General features: G+C 56.3%; 1 protein-coding gene across 2 annotated transcripts; it reads right to left on the bottom strand.

Annotated features, from left to right (window-relative positions):
• Positions 1-101: 101 nt before the first annotated feature.
• Positions 102-22438, bottom strand: PIP5K1A (phosphatidylinositol-4-phosphate 5-kinase type 1 alpha). 2 transcript variants are annotated; one of them, XM_034071060.1, is made up of 16 exons: positions 22357-22438; positions 14640-14674; positions 14105-14194; positions 12396-12526; positions 11925-12042; positions 11580-11732; positions 10873-11172; positions 7705-7910; positions 7180-7263; positions 6470-6518; positions 6208-6292; positions 5777-5914; positions 5053-5182; positions 4092-4172; positions 3001-3085; positions 102-2564 (listed from the first exon to the last, which is right to left on the bottom strand). In XM_034071060.1, exons 1-16 carry the CDS (start codon positions 22412-22414, stop codon positions 2562-2564), a joined length of 1746 nt encoding a protein of 581 aa, XP_033926951.1. In that variant the 5' UTR covers positions 22415-22438; the 3' UTR covers positions 102-2561. The 2 variants fall into 2 exon arrangements, with proteins under 2 accessions (XP_033926951.1, XP_033926950.1); XM_034071059.1 differs by lacking the exon at positions 4092-4172.
• Positions 22439-22579: the final 141 nt, after the last annotated feature.

Here is a 22579-nt window from a genome sequence, read left to right as displayed (position 1 = left end):
CCCCGCAGGGCCCGCACCGGGGCCTCGCTCCCCCCCCCGGTCCCGCACCGGGACCCGGTCCCGTCCCGTCCCCCCCGCACAGAGGCTCAGGACCATCGGGAGCAGCAGCACGGGTTTGTATTGCGCGGGTCGGACGAGGCCACAAGCGCTACAGAGCCGAAAGGACACGGGTCACGCACGGCGAGAGCTGCTCCTGGGGCCGGGCCCAGCTGCGGTCCCAGTGGTGATGAGGGACCAGGATCCATCCACATCCAGCCAGGATCCATCCATATGCATCCATGTCTGACCGTGGTCTATCCATGTCCATCCATGTCTGACCACCATCTATCCATGTTCCATCCATGTCTGACCACCATCTATCCATGTTCCATCCATGTCTGACCATGATCCCTCCATGTCCATCCATGTCTGGCCACAATCTATCCATGTCCATCCATGTCTGACCATGCTTCATCCATGCTCCATCACCTCGCGCTGATCCAGAGGTTCCAGCGGCTGCTGCTCCCTGCTCCCACCGCAGTGGGGCTGGAGAAGCAAAGCCCCCTCCTTGCACTGGGGGGGTGTGTGTGTTAAAGAGCCACAACCCCCAAGCCCCAGCCCTTGGAAACACGCACAAAGAAGAAAAAGCAGTTCTGGAAACCCATTACAAAGCAGAGATCAATATAGAAACACCCCCGCCCCCCGCTATAGGAATAACTATCCCCAGGGAAAGGAAAACAAACACTTAAATACAACTTCATAAATATTCCATCATGAAAAACAGCTGAGATTTGGGTTCTTCCCACCTGGTTAAAAACAAACAGAAAAGGGTTAGGAGGGAAGATAAGAAACAAGTGTCTAATATAGACAGTTACCTGGGCTAGAACGGGGACCGGAGCTCCCAGGGAGGGAGAAGGAAAGATCCAAGCACAGGCAGCCCCGAGCTGAGCTTCCTCCCGCTCCCGGCTCTGGTCCTGATTGGCATCGAAAGGTTCAAAGAGCCCTTGAGACCCGGTCTAGGACCAGCGCCTGTCCTCGGTGCTCCAGCACCCTGCGGATCCGGGCGCGCAGGCACCGGCAATTCCAGCCCTGGGCATCCGGATACCCAGGGACAGGCCAGGAAAAGAGCAAAGGATAAAAACACTTCCTTAAAAAAATACCAGCTTGTGTCCTATGCGCTTTGAGAGGCTGCGCTGGAAGGTGGGAAGAGGCTCGGCCCTGGAGCATCACCTAAACCCTCCTTTGTACAGCACTACATTCCATGTTTCCATAGCCATCACTGCGAGTTCATAGAGAAACCCCTTGTGCTACCACAAGGGTAAGCTTGAAATGACTTCTTTAATGTATAGGCACCCCCCCCCCCGCAGATCCTGAGCCATCAGGAACAGGGGGAAGTCACTTCATCCCTCTTAGAACAGCATTCTGTGGCACTACAGCTCAGTCCCACATCGGCTCCGGGATCCCTGGAAGGCTGTGGCCACTGTGGGCCGGGCATCCCGGAGCAATCCCCCCTGCTTCTTCCTGCCTTTCACTTGAGTTACAAAGCAACCAGCGTCCCAGGGCTCCACACTTGTGGGGAAGCAGGAGGCTGCCCCAGGCTGCCAGGAGCACCCCAGCTACAACACAAGGCAGAAGAACCAGGCTGGGATCTGCAGGTGGAGCTGAGGGCAGGGAACGGAGCAGGTTGGGTTTGGTCCTAGAAAAGCCTGCCCCTCGCAGAGCTCTCCCTCCCTGCGGGCAGGGAAGGGCCAAAGGGGCCTCCTTTAAAAACCAGGGTTCAAAGGAATCCAAAACCTCCCCGAGTACATTCAAAGGGCTCTGAGCAGCGCGGCGCTGTCCTGGCCCGAGGCAGGGCTGCAGAGGGGACAGCAGCCAAGAGAAAGGAGCTCGTCCACAGGCAGTGAAGCTTCTGCTGCCCCTTTCTGCCTCCCTCACAGCGGTGCTTCCTGGTGCAGCACTGAAAAAAAGCCTCTATTTAGTAAAAAAAACCCCAATACAAATAGAAAGACGACATTGCAGGAGCAGGAAGGAGGGAAGTGACCGAATCCAGAGAAACATTTAAATTAAAAACGTTGTCTCAAGTACAAAACCAAACCGTGTTGCTCCAGGGCAAACGGCCCCAAGGAGGCTCCAATGCCCACTTCCCACCCCAGGCACTCCAAAGAGTCTCCTGTCCTCGCTGGCTCTGTGGGATCGCATGGGAAGCGGCCGCCTCCTGAGCATCAAGTCAGGTCCCTTCTGCAGAGCTTCAGCCCCTGCCGAGCGGTTCCTCCTCCTCCTCCTGGCAGCCAACTTGCTCTCACCAGGCTCCAAAGGAGGACAGCAGGGATGCAGTGGTAGGCTCTGCTCTAAGGAGACCTTGAGGTGTCCGAGGCTCAGCTGCGCTGGGGCTCGGTTCTTTGTTAATGCTATTCCGCTAAGTGTGGCCCAACCTTCCAGCCTTTGGGTTTCTGTCCATGTAAGATTACTTAGGAAAAAAAGGAAAACATAAATCAGCAACAGGGGCTGAATTCTTTGTTGGACTCCACGGACCACGCAGGGAACAGAACCATCTGCTTCCATCGCAGCAATCCCGTGTGGCTTCACTGCGAAGAGAAGAGAGGGGGAGATGCCAGGGGGGGCTCAGCCTTCCTGAGGTCTCCTGCTTCGTCTTCCCCTCAACCTTCTCCACCCCAGCAGAGTGGAAGGGGGATGTTGAGTTCAGGTTTAAACCAGCCCCCACCCTACATTCCAACAGGAAGCTCTGTGAGTATTTATCACCTGCTGCAGGGACAGCAAGATGAGCAGCTTCACCCCTTTTATCTGTCATCAGACCCACTTTGAGCCCTCAGGAAAAAGCAATGTCTCTGTTGCCTCTTGCTTACCTAAGGCAGTTGGGCAAACTGTGCCTGGCACCTTTCACAACCCAGAGAGGGATGAAGAGCACATCCTGCTCTGTGCCCATCTTCCCAGCGTAACCTCCCCCAGTTCTCCATCCACCTCCCAGGCTGCTCCTTTCCTCCTAAGCAGGGAAGTACTCACAAAGCTTATCTCAGTCTCCTGCAGGTCTTCGAGCTGCTCTCTCAGCTCTGCAGAGTGCTCGGGTATGGAAGGCCCTGGGGAGCCACTGGGGGAACAGAAGGGAGAGAAGCACTTGTTCAAAGGGAGCTCTCAGTCAGTCACGTTCCCTGGGCTGCTCTCCTGTACCCAGCCAAGGAGATGACCCAGCACAGCACAAAGGCACTTGTGAGGCAGGTTTAACACAAGGCAACACGGTCCCTGCTGGGGCAGGCACCCAAACCACCACCTAGATCAGCCCTCCTGGCCTGCCATGGCTTCAGCTGTTAGGAACAAGGATCTTTTGTCCAGCAAAGCACCAGCATCTCTTTATGGAAGTCTTCAAGCACCTCTTCAACACAGAAATGGTCCTGGGTGACAACAGGCCAGGGACAACGGAAGGACAAAGCAAGGAGCTCAGCAAGTCTCACCCTTTCCAGACAGAGGAACCTGTGTTTGAAAGTGCCCCTGGCAAACCTCTTGTGCTCTGAATTCAAGCTGCAGCCTGACAGAAGGATATGTAACATGGGTACAGTGAGCACCTGATGCACTGGAGCGAGCCCCATCCTGCCTTCCCCCTGTGTGCACCCTCAGAAGGGCAGAAGCTGATTTTGGGAGAGATCACTCCCCTTTGTACAGGGCTACAGAGATTTAAGAGGTCACCTCGTGAACGGGTGGTGATGACCCCACCACAGCAGCCAATTCTGGAGAGAGGAAAACCCCAAGCAAAGAGCCCATGACCAACGTGTGACAGCCAAGTGCAGGCACGCTGCTCTAAGGCACAATCCACAGGCTGCCTGCCTCCTTCCTCAGGGCTGGCAGAGCTTTAGGGACCAACCAAGGTTACAGAAGTGCAGTGGGTTGGATCTCACCCACCAGAAGCTGTGCTCTGCCCAAGAAGGGCGCTCAGCACCGGGCAGGCTGGGGAGGACACCATCCTGAGAGGTTTCACCACAGGCTGCGTTACAGCACTGGCTGCACAGAGCCTCTGGAAGCACCCAGACCCCAGTGAAAAGCCTGAGGACAGCCTCTGGACGGGAGAAGGTTGCAGGCAAAGGCTGGGTCCCTCCCCTCACCTAGACAGGAAGATGCCAGGAGCTGTCCTAGTCAAATCCTTTGCTGAGCTGTCAGCTTTATGCACTTGCACGCCCACTGACCTACGCAGGGAGTGAAGCAGAGAGACCCGCAGTTAAGTTCAAAGGAGCACCTCAGGCACACTGACTTACTGGAAAGGAGCAGCTCTGGTTTCGGATCCCTACCAAGAAGTCTCCATCTTTCACAGAGGGAGGAAGAGGTGTTGGTTACAATTGCATTTTATTCTCCTGCAGCGCAGGGGAGAGCAGCACTCCCGGCTGTGCCACGGTGCCGGCACCAGCTCAGGGCTGGGGAAGACTGCTTCTGATTGCTTCCAGGAAGAGAAGTTAACGTGTATGAAAGGGATCATCCTGACCACAGCTCCTCCTCGTCCTTACCACTCCAGCAAGAGATCAAACATTCAACAGCAGCCCCCAGCTCCCTCAGGGCTCTCCATGCATTTCAGCTTCTGAGACAACACTGAACCACACTGCACACATCCTGCAGCCTCCTTTCCCGAGGGGTTGTAGGAGCTCAATGCCAACCATAAGTTGCAGGAAAGCCCAACCCTCTGCAGAGAGCAGCAGGAAGGTCAACTTCAGCATCACCCATCACCACATCAATGCTCTTCACGTACAGTTCAGCAGTGACACTTTCACCAACTCACTTGAATGAGCACAAGTACCTCAACTCCGGCACAAAGCCATCAAATACAGAACACACAAGGAACTAAAAGCCACTGGGACCCTCAACACAGCTGAAGCAAGGCAAGATCACGTCACCTGTAACAGACACACGATGCTTCCCCCTTGCACGTGCTTGAACCGACAGCACTGAACTTGCTCCACAACACAAAGGGCTCTCCCATGCCAAACCCCAGAACATCCACAGAGCAGCACAGGGTCCTCCCATGGCTTGGATCTGCCTTGCAGGAGCCATGGGCCCAAGCCACAAGAGCCTCACCTGTTTGCGGGTGAGTTGAGGCCTCCGCTGCCCAAGGAGGAAGTGGACAGGGTTGTTGCAACGGAATCACTGTTGGCTTCATCCACAGGCAGGGTCCTGGGCAGGAGATCTGGGCGACCAAGGTGGGAACCTGTGTTGAACACAGACTGCTCCATCACCAGCACAAGCAGGGCTCTACAGCACGAGCTGCAGGGGCTGGGGTCTGTGCTGCATCCCACTCAGCACACCTGAGGCACCCAGGCACTGCAGACCCAGCCCTGCAGGCAGGTCTCGGTTCCAAGTCCAAGCCTCCACACAACTGCTTAGCCCTGCTTCTTCCCTGGCACAAACCCCATGGCACAAACCCCATAGCACAAGCCTGGGAGGAGGCGAGGCACACAGGACTGCCACACCACCTTTCCCAGGGGGAACAAAGGCCAAGCTGATGCTTGGACAAGGCTGAAAGATTCCATGAGGACACATGAGCTAACTATTCCCCCCTCCACAATCTGGTCTGGTTTATCATCCTGCCCTGCATTTGCTGCAAGAGAACACCTGAAAACAGCAGAGCCTTTCCAGGGCTCGCTGCTCCTCCAGAGCCTTCCTTATGGTGTCATTTGGTTTCCTGCACCCACAATCCCCCCCGAGCAAGAGCACAACCCAACACGGAGGTGTCTCACACAGCTTCCAGCAGACGAATCCAAGCTGGGAAAGAGCTCTCCATGTGTTTAACCCAGGCACCAACCTTGCTCCACATCCGCCTCTGCCGTCACTTGTGCTTTTGTCTCGCAGGACACGTGGGACAGGGAAGGCACTGCTCCTTGACAGCTCCGCCGCGGGACGGCTGTGCCAGACCGGCTCTTCTTCGAAGGGGATGGCTTTACTTAAAGACAAAAGCCAAGAGAGCACTTTGCAAACACCCTCAGCAAGGAGGAAAAGACTTCCCAGTGAGCACCCGGCACCAGAGCTGTGCCCCATAGGAACAAGCTGAGGGATGGAACAGCTCCTCTAAGGACACATCTTTGAGGCAAGAACAATCCGGGAGCCAGGACAATGTGACACAGCACAAGAGAATTCCTAAAGCTGTCATCCACCTTCCCAAACTACATCTGCAGAGCAGGGGGAAGCCAGAAACCACAGCAATGGCCAAGAGTTCTGTTGTGCTCAGGTACTTACAGGGGATTTTCTTGAACGCTGTGTTGCACATGAACCGTTGGAACCTTTCGGCATAGAAGCTGGGTCTGTGCACAGAGACAGTGTCCTGGAAGCCCAAGAGACAAATAACGTGCTTTAAGGAGTGACCAAGGTGAAGAGGAGCACCTCAGGCTGTCAGCCTTGAATCACACCAGTGTTGGACTGGGACCAGTCAGGGGGTACAGTTTAACAAAGACACTGGCATGATTGCTAAGCAAGTTCAAAGGGCTGGTGTTCCACTCACCCCATCGTGCACAAGGGCCTTCCAAGAGTGCTCCAGCTTCTTGACAAGCCTGACAAAGGAAAGGGTTTTGACACTAAGTCCCCACTCTCTGTGCCATTTGGTGCTCACTCATTACTGGCCCTGGCTCCTGACCACACTGGCAACACAATGCAAACCCTGACTGCTTTGGCTTGGGATCCTCTTCATTGCCCCATGTTTCCAAGACTGCTCCACACGTACCAGGGCTGATTACACAGTTCATTCTCCCACAGGGAGAGCTTCACAGGCATAATTGCCAAGGACAATTAACTGGCAGTGACATTTAACAGAGGCTTTATGCACGTAATCCCTGCACACTGCATTTTGCTATAAACAGAGGAAAAGGTAAACCTTACAGCTAGCTTTCATTTCACAGGGAGAAGTGGTTATGGCCATTTTAAGCCACCACTTGTTTTGTAAGTTGCCACTTCCTGCACAGCACCTGTGTACAGCCACCAAGCACACAAACCCAACTTCCACAGAGGAAAATCTATGCCAGGAACTTGAAGCAAATCCAGGAAACAAGACCCAGAAACTGATCCCAAAACACCCAATGTCAGGAAAATAGAAAGTAGTAAAAAAGTTTGTGTCTTAACCACTTCTTGGAAGCCAACTGTGACAACCAAGCAAGGGCAACCACGCTGGGAAGTGGTCTTCAGCAGGTGACACAGCTGCTCTTAAGGGTTTCTTACCTGTAGGACTGCAACACATCAATGATGCCGATGTACAGGAGGAGCCTCTCCCCCTTGGCGTTGCGGGCTGGAATTCCTCCCATCCTAGAGCAGGACAGGGCACACACATGAAGCAGGGAGTCTGCAATCCCCACTGCCTCTCTGCTGCACCTTAGCAAGGGCTGAACACTGTGTGAGATATTTAACAAGTGCTAGCATGCAGGAGGCACCTCCAGTGCAGCTAACGGATTGGGGAAGACAAGCCAGAGCAAAATGCTTCCCTAGTTAAGTTGCTGAGAACTGCCCCCCCCTTTTCCCTCTATGACAAGTATTAGTGAAGATTAATCCCAAACTCTTTAATACAACCTGGAAGGCACAAACAAAATCTTTTATACATTAAGGAAGGGAAATCAAAGACAAATCTGCTGCCAAGACCTCTCTGCCCAGTGTGACAGCAATCCCGTACAGCCCAGTCTGCATCTAAGTTACATCTCCATCAGCCAAGCTTGGGTTTCACTGGGAAGAGCAATCCCAACACAGACTTACTGGTCATCTGTTTCTATGGTGCCACCTCGCCGGGCCTCTCCCTGGATGGATTCCATAGCTGTGGAGTAAAGGGCCTTCTGGGCAGCGGGTCTCCGCATGTCAGCCTGCAACGTCCCATCTGCCATGGCGTGCTCCCTCTGGGCCAGGTCGATGTTATGGATGGCAACCAGCAAACTGTAATCCATGATTTTAAAGCTCTGCAGGACCTGGGCAGGAAGGCAGCACAAGCTCAGTCAGCATCACAAGCAGTGACACTGTCAGAGCAGTTTCAGGAGCATAGTCAGCAGGTTTGTTTAGAGCCCTGAGGCGATGCCTTTTAATCCAGTCCATCTCCGGTCTAATCCATCTACATCTAATCCATCTATGTTAATCCATCCACAGCCACCAAAGGGAGTTGGGGGAAAGCCATGGGTCATGGTCCAGTGCAGACAGGGACTCAAACCAGGGGAGAACAGCAGGTTCTCCACAGCTGCCCAACTTGAGACCGGGCTCTGTCACACACCCTGCTGCCCAGAGCCTGCCCTGCTCCAGAGCTCAGCCTCAGCACAGGATCCTTCCTGCACCTCTAGAGGCAGCGCTGGGTCTAATTCAGGTTGGAAGCATTGAACAAAACCAGAGCCCAGGTTCTGCTTCTTGTCCATAGCACAACCACTGCACAACACGGCTTCTCCAAGTGAACAGGCAGAGGCTCCAAGGGTGGAGCTGCCACCTCCTTTCATGGGAAGAGCTCTCCACACCACCCCTCACCCTTCACTTACCAAACAGTCTCTTTGCAACGTTTTGCACAGGGCATTATACATGTCAGAGTCTAAGAAGAGGCCGTCAGGGATGTCCTGCATAAAATCCAAGTCTTTGTATGTCGGGAAGACTTTCTCCCTCTCCTTCTGGGATGCTCGGCGCTTGTAGGTGGAGCCCTTGAGGTCGTACTTGAGGTGCATTTTGACAGAGCGTGGCAGCAGGTTGTTCATCACAACAATGCGAATGTTCTTGCCCCCAGCCTGGACACAGTAGAGGCCATAAAACTTTGGCAGCAGCGTCCTTGGGTTCTGGTTCAAATTCTGAAAGACCCAAGACAGAAACACCTTCAAAGCCATTGTGGTTATGCAGGATCCCCGTGCTTCTCGATGGAAACGGAGCTGCCAGTGATTCAAAGCCAGTGCCACCAGGGGCAGGTGAACACAGGGCACAGATGGGTGATGGTGTTAACAACCTCTCTGTAAAGCTGAATGGGTCACAGACAGGTTGCAGGAAGGAGTTTGCTGCTTACTCCCATAGAAGCTAAGCTGGGGAGGCTTGAGCAAAGGGAGATACTGTGCTTAGCCTCAGCCAGCTGAGAGAGCAGCCGCCACTCAGCTGGGGCACACACACAGCATGTACCAGGCGGTGGGCAGGTGATGTGTCACACTGGGTGCACCGGAGGGACCCTTCCCTAGCCTGCAGGGCCAGGCTCACCCAAGTGACTCACCATGTAGTAGCCGGGCAGCAGCTTCTGCAAGAACTCAGCCTCTTTGTGCTGGACCGTTTTGATGATGAACTCATCGTCACTGGACACGTAGAAGAGGGATCCGCTGGCCCCGGAGTTTGACAGTTCAATGAGGGGCTCACTGCAGAGCGAGTACTGAGGAGGATGAGGAGAGACACCCATGAAGGCTCTTCCTTTCAGACATTCCAGGGCTCACAAACAGCATGCACTGCTGTGCACAGAGCCTGCCCCGGGGCCTCGCAGCACCTCCCTGCTCAGGCAGGGGGAAGAGGACACCACAGACAGAGCACGGCACAACCAGGAGCCTGCTCCGAGCACCAACCTACCAGGTAATCATCCGGCCGGATCCCAAACAGCTCCCGGAAATAACGGAAGGCCACTGGAGCATAGGTTTTGAATCGGAAGTCATTGTAGTGGTGAGCCGGGGTCAGGTTACTCCCTTCACTGGGCAGAGGAGAAGCACACACAAGCATTGCCATTTGGAACACTGCTTAAGAAAGTGCCCCCAATGCAAACACCCCCAGGGGAGCTGCTTCTAACACACCCAAGGGCTGGAAGGGACACAAAACCAGCAGCAAGTCTGCCTTGGTTCACAGCATCACTGATGGACACATAGAATTGTATGAACACTGCCAGGAATGGAGCATTCACAACCTCCATGGACAGCCCATTCCAGTGCTCACTCCTGCACTCAACTGCCCTGGTTTGGTGGGGCTTCCTGGTGTGCAAGCAGGGTTAGGAAGTAATGCTGCTGCTCACTCCCAGGCACTGATCCTACAACACAGGGTTTGGTGCTCACTTCCACTGGTCATGAATGGCTTCAAGGCAGATGACTGGATGGTGCAGCACCCCCATTCGTGCTACAGCTGGGTCCTCTCCCTGAGATTCATTGGGATTGCCATGCAGGGCTGTGGCAGTAAAGCCCTCTTGTGCCTGCTGGGCACCGCTCTGGCATGAGCCATCAGGAGCTCTGCAGACAGGTGCCCCATTCTGCACTGCATGGCAACTCCCTCATGTGGTTTCCTTAAGGTCCCCTGCCAGATGCATTCATGGATGGGCAACCAGGACAAGTACTGTAGACACATCCCCCATGATTTTACAAGGCTCTGCTCCCAGGAACCTGGGCAGGAAGGCAGCGCTCAAGTCAGCAGCTCACAAGCCTCAGTGACAGGGCTGTTGCAGAGCAGTTTCAGGAGCATAGTCAGCAGTTTGTGAGAGCCTGCTGCCGCTTCTCTGCCCAACAGCAATCCAGTCCATCTCCGGTCTAATCCATCTACATCTAATCCATCTATGTTAATCCATCCACAGCCACCAAAGGGAGTTGGGGGAAAGCCATGGGTCATGGTCCAGTGCAGACAGGGACTCAAACCAGGGGAGAACAGCAGGTTCTCCACAGCTGCCCAACTTGAGACCGGGCTCTGTCACACACCCTGCTGCCCAGAGCCTGCCCTGCTCCAGAGCTCAGCCTCAGCACAGGATCCTTCCTGCACCTCTAGAGGCAGCGCTGGGTCTAATTCAGGTTGGAAGCATTGAACAAAACCAGAGCCCAGGTTCTGCTTCTTGTCCATAGCACAACCACTGCACAACACGGCTTCTCCAAGTGAACAGGCAGAGGCTCCAAGGGTGGAGCTGCCACCTCCTTTCATGGGAAGAGCTCTCCACACCACCCCTCACCCTTCACTTACCAAACAGTCTCTTTGCAACGTTTTGCACAGGGCATTATACATGTCAGAGTCTAAGAAGAGGCCGTCAGGGATGTCCTGCATAAAATCCAAGTCTTTGTATGTCGGGAAGACTTTCTCCCTCTCCTTCTGGGATGCTCGGCGCTTGTAGGTGGAGCCCTTGAGGTCGTACTTGAGGTGCATTTTGACAGAGCGTGGCAGCAGGTTGTTCATCACAACAATGCGAATGTTCTTGCCCCCAGCCTGGACACAGTAGAGGCCATAAAACTTTGGCAGCAGCGTCCTTGGGTTCTGGTTCAAATTCTGAAAGACCCAAGACAGAAACACCTTCAAAGCCATTGTGGTTATGCAGGATCCCCGTGCTTCTCGATGGAAACGGAGCTGCCAGTGATTCAAAGCCAGTGCCACCAGGGGCAGGTGAACACAGGGCACAGATGGGTGATGGTGTTAACAACCTCTCTGTAAAGCTGAATGGGTCACAGACAGGTTGCAGGAAGGAGTTTGCTGCTTACTCCCATAGAAGCTAAGCTGGGGAGGCTTGAGCAAAGGGAGATACTGTGCTTAGCCTCAGCCAGCTGAGAGAGCAGCCGCCACTCAGCTGGGGCACACACACAGCATGTACCAGGCGGTGGGCAGGTGATGTGTCACACTGGGTGCACCGGAGGGACCCTTCCCTAGCCTGCAGGGCCAGGCTCACCCAAGTGACTCACCATGTAGTAGCCGGGCAGCAGCTTCTGCAAGAACTCAGCCTCTTTGTGCTGGACCGTTTTGATGATGAACTCATCGTCACTGGACACGTAGAAGAGGGATCCGCTGGCCCCGGAGTTTGACAGTTCAATGAGGGGCTCACTGCAGAGCGAGTACTGAGGAGGATGAGGAGAGACACCCATGAAGGCTCTTCCTTTCAGACATTCCCAGGGCTCACAAACAGCATGCACTGCTGTGCACAGAGCCTGCCCCGGGGCCTCGCAGCACCTCCCTGCTCAGGCAGGGGGAAGAGGACACCACAGACAGAGCACGGCACAACCAGGAGCCTGCTCCGAGCACCAACCTACCAGGTAATCATCCGGCCGGATCCCAAACAGCTCCCGGAAATAACGGAAGGCCACTGGAGCATAGGTTTTGAATCGGAAGTCATTGTAGTGGTGAGCCGGGGTCAGGTTACTCCCTTCACTGGGCAGAGGAGAAGCACACACAAGCATTGCCATTTGGAACACTGCTTAAGAAAGTGCCCCCAATGCAAACACCCCCAGGGGAGCTGCTTCTAACACACCCAAGGGCTGGAAGGGACACAAAACCAGCAGCAAGTCTGCCTTGGTTCACAGCATCACTGATGGACACATAGAATTGTATGAACACTGCCAGGAATGGAGCATTCACAACCTCCATGGACAGCCCATTCCAGTGCTCACTCCTGCACTCAACTGCCCTGGTTTGGTGGGGCTTCCTGGTGTGCAAGCAGGGTTAGGAAGTAATGCTGCTGCTCACTCCCAGAGCACTGAAAAGAGAAGAGAGCAAGCACCAACCTGGGGAAGAAAATGCTTTCTACTACGTAGAAATCTTGCATGAGAACATCTCTTTCGGGTTTGGTGCTCAAGCTTCCAACTGTGTGAGTAATGCCCAGCTGAATGGCACCCTTCAAGGCAGATGATGTTGTCTGGAGGGGCAGAGAAAAGGAGTTAGACAACGTGGAGCAGCAGACTGGAAATGGGAAGGAAAGGAGTTAAAAGAGATACCCCATTCTAAACCAGTGCTACAGCTGGGTCGTGGCTCTTTAACCCTGAGGAGTTCATTGTCATCCTTAAATATGGAGCGAAGCCATGACCCCAAACTGCCCCAGGACAATGCAGGGCTGTGTTCCTGCAGCAGCTACTGCCACGGAGCCCTCTTGTGCCTGTGAAACACATGATCTCATCCCAGAGCACCGAGGCTCTGACACAGCAGCCCAGAGATGTGCTCTACCCCCTGCTGTTCTGTGGCCTGGCAGCTCCTGAGCCATGGAGACAGGAGCTCTGCAGAGCAGGTGCAGCCCAGATTCGTGCACTGCAGCTCATGGATGTTTCACTTGGCTTGTACACAAAGCAACGAGACCCAGAACGAGATCCAGGGCGCAGGAGCCAACTCATTAGTGTTTGTTTCCTTAAGCTGAACAAAGGCCAGTCCCCTGCCAGATGCATTCACCACTGCAGATCAAAGTACCTGGCAACACAGGACACTGCAGTACACGGGGCACAAACATCTCAAGTGTTTTCCCCAGACACATCCCCCATGAAACCTTGTAAAACAAATGGGTACATCTGTCCCACTTCACTGGCTTTGTTACCACAGCAGCAGGAGACCTGCTCCCAGCACACAAAGCAACAGAAAGTGTTGCTAACATCCTCTTCTACTTCAGCTGTACCCGGTATTTACTTCAGTATTAGATGGGGCAGGAGGAACTGGATTCTGCTTTCATTCCCTACCCTCTAAAGGCTCAAGTTGCTTGAAAACAGGTCTCAGCTCACCTTGCCCTGCTTAAAACTCCCCCAACAGCCTCATTGTTGAGAAAGGGAACAGGGCACAGCAATGCCACAGGGGAGGGTTGCCAAGGGTTGCCTCTTCCTTTCCTATTGGCCACATAAGAGCGTGTTCACCATCACCTTCACAGGGCAAAGTACTTTAACAAACAACTTACCAGCCCTGGATAGGAGAAGGCAGGGATGGAGAAAGGGTGGGATAAGAAGTTCCTTCCACTCTGACTCCCAATGGACACATGGAGACACATCCGGATTCGAGATGTCGGACCAGAAGCTTTGCCCCCACAACACACTGAAATGCCCCTCTTGAGCCATCACCCATTTCATCTACACCTCAAAGTCAGCCTCACTTCACAGGAGCCTGGTCCAACCTCACAAGTCCCCCAGGCAGGAAGCAGCATCCCCAATCCACAGCTCTTTAGAAACCCTCCATCTCCCCTTGGTAAAGCAAATTCCAGCAATACCCCAAGACTCTTGTGCCCACAGAGCACAGAAAGCACCCAAAAGCCAGAAGGGGCCTCAGAGGCGTTGCTGATGGGCAAGGTTTAAAGGCAATCCCCTCTTTAGGGGGCTGCAGAAGGGAAGCTGAGCAGCACAGCTCCACTCTTCTGCCTGCTTTCCTCTGGGATTGCCTTCAGTGACTGTCCCAGGCGTCAGCCACCATCCAACACGATCCTCATGCTCAGAACAGCAGGTAATGAGTGCAGGAAGTGATTTACCTTCTTATAGGTAGTCTCGCCCGTGGAGTCCACTCCTCTGTGCCCTTTCTTTATGGTCTGTGAGCCCGGCTGCCCAGAAGCACCTGGCATCTAGGAAAAGGTAAGAACCAAGGATGTAAAACCCAGATGGAGCCTGTGCAGTGCCCCCTGCTCAAACCCAAGGACATGGCAGGAGCCGACCTCCAGGACCACAAGAGCACTGAGTCCCCTTCAAAGGACTGAGTGAATCCTATGTGCTTGAGGCTGGTGCTCTGACCACAAACACCTCCATGCAAGGCTTTGTTTCTCAGTCAAAAGGTCCTGCTCCCAGCAGATCCCTGCGGTGTTTTGGTGGCACAAGAACTGGTTGGTCCCAGGAGAAGCTGGGGTTTCAAGCAGACCCTTGGGAAGGGGAAATGCTCTGATTTCCCCGATGAGCACCTCCCAGCTTGGAGCCTGCCTTGCTCCTGACTCAAAGAGGACTGGAAAAACAGCAGGCAGGTCCAGAATCCCATTGTCTCAGTGAGGGAACAAAGCGCCTTGGTCAGAGCCTTACCTCAGGGGTGAGGGACTTCTTGAAAGTAGATGATCCTGTGAAAAGAACAAAGCCACAATCAGAAGAGGTTCACTATGATACCGCAGCACAAAGAGGCCTCTCACAAGGCCTTGCTTTGCATCCAAAAAGCACTGACTCACAAACCAGCTCTGAATCACGGCTGCTTTCTTCCCAGCTTCTCCTCTTACAGCAGAGCCCCAAGGAAACGCTGCCCTGCTGCCTGCAGCTGAGCTCCCCTGGGTGCCGGTGCCTTCACAGGGGTATCAGCACCTTCCCTGCCTCCAGTGGCCTTGCAGGGCTCCTGCCATCCATCCCCCAGCACTGGGAGCTGATGAACCAGCTCCTCTCTCTTAGGCCTCGGTTCCTACCAGGGGTTTTTGGTACAGACCCTGCCTCTGCACCACAAATCCAGGGGGCCCAGGGCTGCCATGCAGGGACCCTGCCCCACAGCACTGCCATGGGCCGGTCCTGTGCCTGCTGCCTCCAGCCCAGAGGAGCACATCAGGTTCTTCAGTTCTGTTTCACACCCAGCAACTGATGCTGCTGTTTACAGGGGAGCCCCCCCAGCCCCAGCCATGCCCCCCTGCTGCAGCCAAAGCAAGGCTCATCCATCACACCGAGCAGGGCCCCACATCCCCTGACTGAGCATCACAACACAGAATCCCAGAGCTGTGCTGGGTCCACCCCTTGCTCCCCCAGCAGAGGAGCCCCTTTTGCTGCCTGGCAATGGAAGCCTCCCGCTGTGATTTCATCAACAATCACCACGTCCCAGCCCAAGGAGCAGAGGAACTTGAGAGCAGCCCCAGTCCCTGCTGCCTTCCCGGCCCCATTCCAGTGCAGGCTGCAGGAGCCAAGCGACAGGAAACCAGTGACAAACACCTTGTGCTGACCAAAGCTAGCACGGAGCAGCTGCTCCGGCTGCCTTCCAGCCCCCAGCTCCCATTGAAGGCAGCAAAGTTCATCCAGACAAAAGCTGATCCTTGCATTGGAAGCTGCTCTCCTCTTCCTGGGCATGCTCAGGGCTGCCCTGCTTCATCTCTCACGGCCCTTGCCATTGGCCTGGCTTTGGGAGCATCTCCAGCTAAAAGGAGGCTTCTGTGACTTGATGTGTTGTGATGAAACCACTGAAACCCGGCTCCATCACTGTGACACAAGGCTTTTGATCCATCGGGGGTCAGGGGTGGAGGAAACATCACAACAGAGGTGCTCAATAGCAATTATGCCTTTGTCTTAAGCAATTATGTGTCATTATGAATACAGAAACCTCTATAAAGCCCCTGCTTCAGCAGTTCTGAAGCAGCATTACCAGCCCTGTAGCCTTGGAGATTTACTATGCTGATATTTAATCATCTGTGCAAAAACACATCCCAGTAGGATTCAACCAAAGCTCTCTTGCCAGAGGAGCCAGCAGCAAACCTTCTGTTGCCTTAATCACACACCACACGCACTAAAAGCAAGAGCTTGGTGGGAAGAGCATCCCAAAGCCTGGCCTAAGGAAGGTGGAAGCATCCCAGCAGAAACCAGAGCATCAGCTTCAACCTTCCCCTCCCTCCTCACCCCAAACCCGCAGGGTCCGGGTGCATCCCTTCACGTGGGCATGGGGGCAGTGCCAATGAGCACCCGTGGGTGAGGCTGAGTCAATGGGGGACAATAGGGGAGAGCTCAGCCTGCACCCAGAGCACACCCGGTTTCCGCAGCAGGAAGCTCCCCTCCCTCCCGCTGCTTTCCAAAGCTGCTGATTGGGAAATGGGCAGTTCCTGTTTGACCACCCTACAAACGCTTCCTCAGGCCCCAGTGCTGATGGGGTCTGCTCAGCTCCCACCACAGGGCTCCAGAGCATCCTCCTGCCCTGCTCCCCATCACCGGCAGCCGGGCTCAGACAGCAAACCTCAGAGCTCTCCATAAGGAAGCATTTCAGTTACCTCCACCCCTTCTGCTTGCTCTGCCCAGGTGGGTTTGTGCGGCGCTGACGGGACAAGGGAAGGTGTTAAAGTCGATGGCGCAGCCGGAACAACATGAAATCACTTCAAAGCTATTTTGGGACCATGTAAATGCCTCTTCCAAATGGAAGAATGCACTGGCCACAACTCCCATCCTGACTGACAACCGACAAAACGGCCCCACAGAGCCCATTCTGGCCAATGGAAACCCATCAGCGCTGCCCAACACTGAACTCATGCCATCCCAGAAGCCTGCTGCTGCCTCCGATTCTGGAAGCAATCCCTATGGGCAGTTTTGGGGCATTCCTCAGTGCTGTTTACTGGAAGCTGAATCAACCTGAATAAATAGCTCCTGCTTTCTGCTGCCCTTGACTCTCGGGGTTATTTTCAGGCAGCAGCAGCCAGGACAGGCTTACCCAGCATGACATAAGCTTGGAAAACAAGCTAAGAAGTCGTGGCAATGGCACCTGGTCAGATGGTTTGGACAAGGAATTCCTGGCAGGAGCATGTAACAGGGCATTGGGGGAGCTCCTCACTCATCCCATAGCAAACAAGGGAGGATGCTGGTTCGGCAGGGGCAGCACAGACCCCACTGCACTGTTTGTAAGCAGAGGTGCTCAGATTGCAGCTGCTCCGCGTGGGTTTGACCAAAAGACAAAGTGAAAACGTTCAGGCCTGCAAACACCCCACGAAGCTCAAGTGTGCACCCGGAGCACCAGGACACGGCACCCACAGCACCAGGACCCAGCACCCACAGCACCAGGACACAGCACCAGGACCCAGCACCCACAGCACCAGGACACAGCACCCACAGCACCAGGACACAGCACCAGGACACAGCACCAGGACACAACACCCACAGCAGCACGCTCTGCCCTGCTGCCCATCACCGCAGAGCACGCGGCCGGAGGGAGGGTTTCCTCATCCAGGTCCTCTTCATGCTCCACAATGGGAATGTTCTGTGTCCTCAGTGGGACTCTGCCTGCAGGTGCTGGCTCCGGACACAGGAGTCAGTGCGAGCCCAGGCCTGCGAGCCACCAAACTCTACCTGGTTGGAGCCTGCATGGATGCATCCACCTCGCTGGCCACACCAACTGCCCCCTCGCAGGTGCTGGCTGGGATCATTTGCCTTCCCTCATCCAAGGCCATGGCTCCAAATGGGAAGAGCAGCAAAGTCTCTTCCCTTCAAAGTGCAAAGCAGGCAGAAAGCAAAGCAGAAAAGCCCTTCTGGAACAATCCTGCTGGGGCACACAGGGCTGTGCAGAGGTCAGGAGAGCGCTTACACAACACACTTCAATGGAACAGCAGCTTTTGTTGAGCACGGCAGCAGCTTATTTAGTGGGAAACAAGCCCAAACCACACCAAGTTCTGTCAAGCCTCGAGAGCTAAGGCAGTAAAACTGCGTTTCGGTGCTGGTTACTGGCAGGACCGCATGCTTTTGGGAAGCACACAGATGCAATACAGCTACCTCTTCGAAAGGACTTCACTGAGCAGCACAGAAAGCTGAGATCTACACAGGGAGAAACAAGAAGGTTACAGAGGAGTGGTGCTGAGCAGGGCTCAGCTGCTGGAGGAAACAACAGAGGTTTTCCCCAAGGAAGTTCCGAAACATTGACACAAATCCTGTTTCCACAAGTTAAGGAAACAAAGGCCCAGACTTTGCAAGCAAAACACTCCTGAGCAGAGCACCTCCATCGTGCACAGCAAAATCCTCCTGCAGGGCTCTGGAAGGTGAAGGCCTAAACACTGAATTGGTTTTCCTTATGGAAAACTGCACAAGTGTGGCCTGAGCGGAGTCTATGCCGATGCTCTTATCACAGCAGCTGGAGATGGACCAAAGCCCATGAGATGAGGCAGCCTGGCCCTGGAACACAGCCCTCCAGAGCAAGATAAAACACTCACAGCCACTTGATCCTGGCTGGAAGGCCAAGCAGGGAGCACTGATGCTGAAATTCCTGCATCAGCAGATCTGTCCCAGTAAGTTCCATTAAGGACGTTGAACCAACGGCCTCAAGGCTGCCATGAGAGCCTGTGAGCTCAGCTGCCAGCTGCAGAGCCCTTGCCCCACACAGTCTCCTGTTCGGGGCCCTGCAGCTGACGTCCACAGGACTCAATTGACTGCCCTGCATTAGGACATCTCCCTCCCTCTCCCCTGCGCTTGGGTTCAGCCCCTGAGCATCCTCGTGGCCTCCTGGGGCCTTGTTCCAACAGCTCCATGTCCTTTTGATGCTGAGGGCACCAGAACTGCCCCCAGTGCTGCAGGGGGGGTCTCAGCAGAGCAGAGCAGAGGGGCAGGATCAGCTCCATGACTGCTGCTCGTGCTGCTTCCGATGCAGCCCAGGCTGCGGTTGGCAGTTCCAATGGTGATCCCCTGGCAATCCCAGGGAATGCTTCCCGGTCCTGGAGCAGTTTCATCCTAACCCAAGAGAACTCAGCAGGGTTGGGGAAAGGAGCATGTCCCTTCACAGCACAGCAGGCCCTGACCGAGGAACAGCAGTCACAAGAGCAGCACAGACACAGGAGCACATCTGAGACCCGAGTTACAGCCCCCATGGAAAACAAACCCCGTGAGATAAAGTGACCCCCCCTCGGAGAGAATTAAAGGAGCCTTCAGCAGCAGGGCTGCAGGCAGGGATGGAGAGCAGATGGCAGCACCAAAGGGTGGAACCTGCACACAAAAGGCCCCTGAGCAAGAGGCTGCAGCATCTGCTCCTGACTGCAGCCCCAGTGTCCCTCCCCACAGAGCAGCAGCAGCAGCTCAGGACACAGCAGCCATGGAAACACTTTGGTCCTTGTCACGGAGCATCCCACAAAGCCACAGGGAAAAGGAAAAGCCATCAGGGAGCAGGATCTGCACAAGCCCCTCCAGCCCCAGGGCAGAGGCTGGGAATGAGGCACAGGCAGGATGCTGGCCACAAGTATCCCTGTTATTGCTTTTCCATATGGCTCATGGCAAAACTATCTTAGGGAGGTGGAACCAGGTTATCCCAGATGCTCCAGCCGAAGAGTGGACAGGCTGAGTTCTGCTGAAGGCATTTCTGGACTAGAGCACTTTCTGGCACAGCTGATGGCAACTCCTGCCCCTGTGACCTGCTGAAGGCTGAAGCCTCCTTCCCCACAGCAGCATCTCCTGTGCTGCACACGAATCCTCCCATGGGCTGGAGACGATGGATTCCACATCCCTGCCTCGCTCCTCGCTGCACCAAAACAGTTGGATGAGCTACAGTTTAAGTGGACCCAGACAGCAACACCCTTGCAATGAATGGGAAACGCAGCTTTAGAGCTGCTCTCAGACTCAAACCCCAGTGATAACTGCTCCAAGCCATCCTTCCCCAGCCTGCACACAAGCCCAAGGCCTGGCAGGCAGCGTGGCAAAGCAGCCCCTCTGCCAGATGAGCTCAAACCCTACCCAGAGGGAGCAGGCAACAGGGACACCAGGATCAGCATCCTGCCCCTGCAACACCTTCATCCCGGAGGAGGGAGATTTAGGTCAGCTGCCAGACACCCTCCTGCTCTGGGAACACTCTGCTGTTTAACCAAGGCAGAATCCGCAGGGATCTGGTGAGAGAACACGTTTAATCACTGCTAGCACACGGTAATCAAGGAAGGGCTTCAAAGAGAAAGCAGCAAAATAGGAAAACCTCATTGGTGGTCTCCCCAAGGCATTAAACACGCACGGGAGCAGGGAGAGCATCCATATCCCCTTCACCAAGGCTGGAGGCATCAGTGGCAGCTCCTGGGGCAAACTGCATGGCAAAAAGCCATGGCAGGAGTCAAGGTAGAACCATGGCATAGGCAGGGTTGGAAAGGAGCTTGAGATCATCCAGTTCCAACCCCTGCCATGGGCAGGGACACCTCACACTAAACCAGGGCACCCAAGGCTCTGTCCAACCTGGCCTTGAACACTGCCAGGGATGGAGCATTCACAACCTCCCTGGGCAACCCATTCCAGTGCCTCAGCACCTGAACAGGAAACGATTTCCTCCTTAGATCCAATCTAAACCTCCCCTGTTCCAGTCTGAACCCCTCACCCCTTGTCCTGTCACTGCAGGCGATTCAGTCTCCCATAGAACAAAGCAAAGCCTCCCATCCCTAACACCAACCAGGCCCCTTCTGTCCCGCAGAGCTGCTGCTCTGGCACCCGAGCCCCTCCAGCACCTCTGCAGGATGAGTGCTCCCTGCTCTGCCTCCATGCCTGCTCTTTAGCACGGCTCTTGAAGCCACCTCCTCCTCCTCAGCTCACAGCAGAGGGAACAGGGGGAAGATCCCTAAGGAAGCCCAAAGCAACAGGGTCCTGCCCTGGACACAGCCCTGGGCTCTGCAGCCACTGGAGCCAACGCTCCCGTTCCCCCTCACAAACCGGCTGTATCGGACCAACAGGTCCGGCCTCCCGCACACGTAAGCGAAGGTAAAGCAGCTCCAGCCCAAAGGACGGAGCCTTCATCCCCCGGATCCCTCTCTCCTCGCTGTGCTCATGGGGCAGCCTCTGTCTGCTGGACACTGGAACCTCCTCACCCCAGCTCAGGGGTACCTGGATGTGGCCCAATGCAAACGCTGAGGCTCCGAGGAAGTGGGTTTGGTTCCCAGCCACAGAGCAGGGGGAGCAGCTGCTCTGGGGCCTGCAGGGAATGGGATCGGAGCTCCGGCTCCCCGTGAGGAGCTGCGAGGAGGCAGCTGCGGGTTCCAGGCCCAGAAGTGCCCCCGTTCCCATCGCTCCGCAGGGACGAGGCCAGGGCCCGGCCCCAACCCTGAGCCCTCCCGCTGGGGCTCGGAGCGTCCCCGGCCTCGGGCTGGATCCAAGCAGGAGGGGTTGGCACGGCCACAACCTCACCTCCCCCCGCACCAAGCGGCTCAGGGCAGGAGACGGCTCCGTCCCCAGCTCAGCTCCGCTCATCTCTCGGCCGCCCCCATCCCCTGCAGTGAGGCCGGATCCAGGCCCCGCTGCCGCCCCCGGACTCACGCACTGAAGGCACCGGAACGGAGCCGAGGTTCCCTCCGCTCCCCGCCCCACGGCGCTGCCCCCTCAACCGCAGCCCCATCCCCTCCCACCGCGGCCTCTGCCCCCGTGCCGGGGTTCGGAGCCCCCCGGAGGGTCCTACCGCGGCCTCAGCCCCGCTCACAGCTCAACGGCGGAGCCGCACGGAGCCCGGACGGAGCCCGCAAGGAGCCCGCACGGAGCCCGAACGGAGCCGCACGGAGCCCGAACGGAGCCCGCACGGAGCCCGCAAGGAGCCCGCAAGGAGCCCGCAAGGAGCCCGCAAGGAGCCCGCACGGAGCCGCACGGAGCCCGAACGGAGCCCGAACGGAGCCCGAACGGAGCCGCACGGAGCCCGCACGGAGCCCGCACGGAGCCCGCAAGGAGCCCGCAAGGAGCCCGCACGGAGCCGCACGGAGCCCGAACGGAGCCCGAACGGAGCCCGCACGGAGCCCGAACGGAGCCCGAACGGAGCCCGCACGGAGCCCGCACGGAGCCCGCACGGAGCCCGCACGGAGCCCGCACGGAGCCCGAACGCAGCCGCACGGAGCCCGCACGGAGCCCGCACGGAGCCCGCACGGAGCCGCCCGGAGCCCGCCCGGAGCCGGCACGGAGCCGCACGGAGCCCGCACGGAGCCCGCACGGAGCCCGCACGGAGCCCGCACGGAGCCCGCACGGAGCCCGCACGGAGCCCGCACGGAGCCCGAACGGAGCCCGCACGGGGCTCGGCCCCACCGCTCCCCGGCTGAGGCCTCCCCACACCCACACCCGCCCCAGCCCCGGAGCCCCCCTCGGCCCGTACCGCCGAGGCCTCCGCTGCTGCCGCTGCTGCCGCCCGACTCGGGCCCCGCCGCCGCCATCTTGGAGCGCTCCCGCGCGGCGCCCGAGCCCCTCCCCGCCAGGCCCCGCCCACCCTCGCCAGGCCCCGCCCCGCGGGTCCGGACCGCACCATTCGGCCGCGGGTGGGGAGGGGGGAACGCGCGGCAACAGCCCGCAGAGCGCACGCGCGCTCCAGGCTGCTGACA

Source organism: Melopsittacus undulatus, chromosome 20, assembly GCF_012275295.1.
Source record: "Melopsittacus undulatus isolate bMelUnd1 chromosome 20, bMelUnd1.mat.Z, whole genome shotgun sequence".
In the NCBI taxonomy this organism is placed as follows: domain Eukaryota; kingdom Metazoa; phylum Chordata; class Aves; order Psittaciformes; family Psittaculidae; genus Melopsittacus; species Melopsittacus undulatus.
Note: the sequence above shows the minus strand (reverse complement) of the source record. Positions and strands in the feature narration are given on the sequence as shown.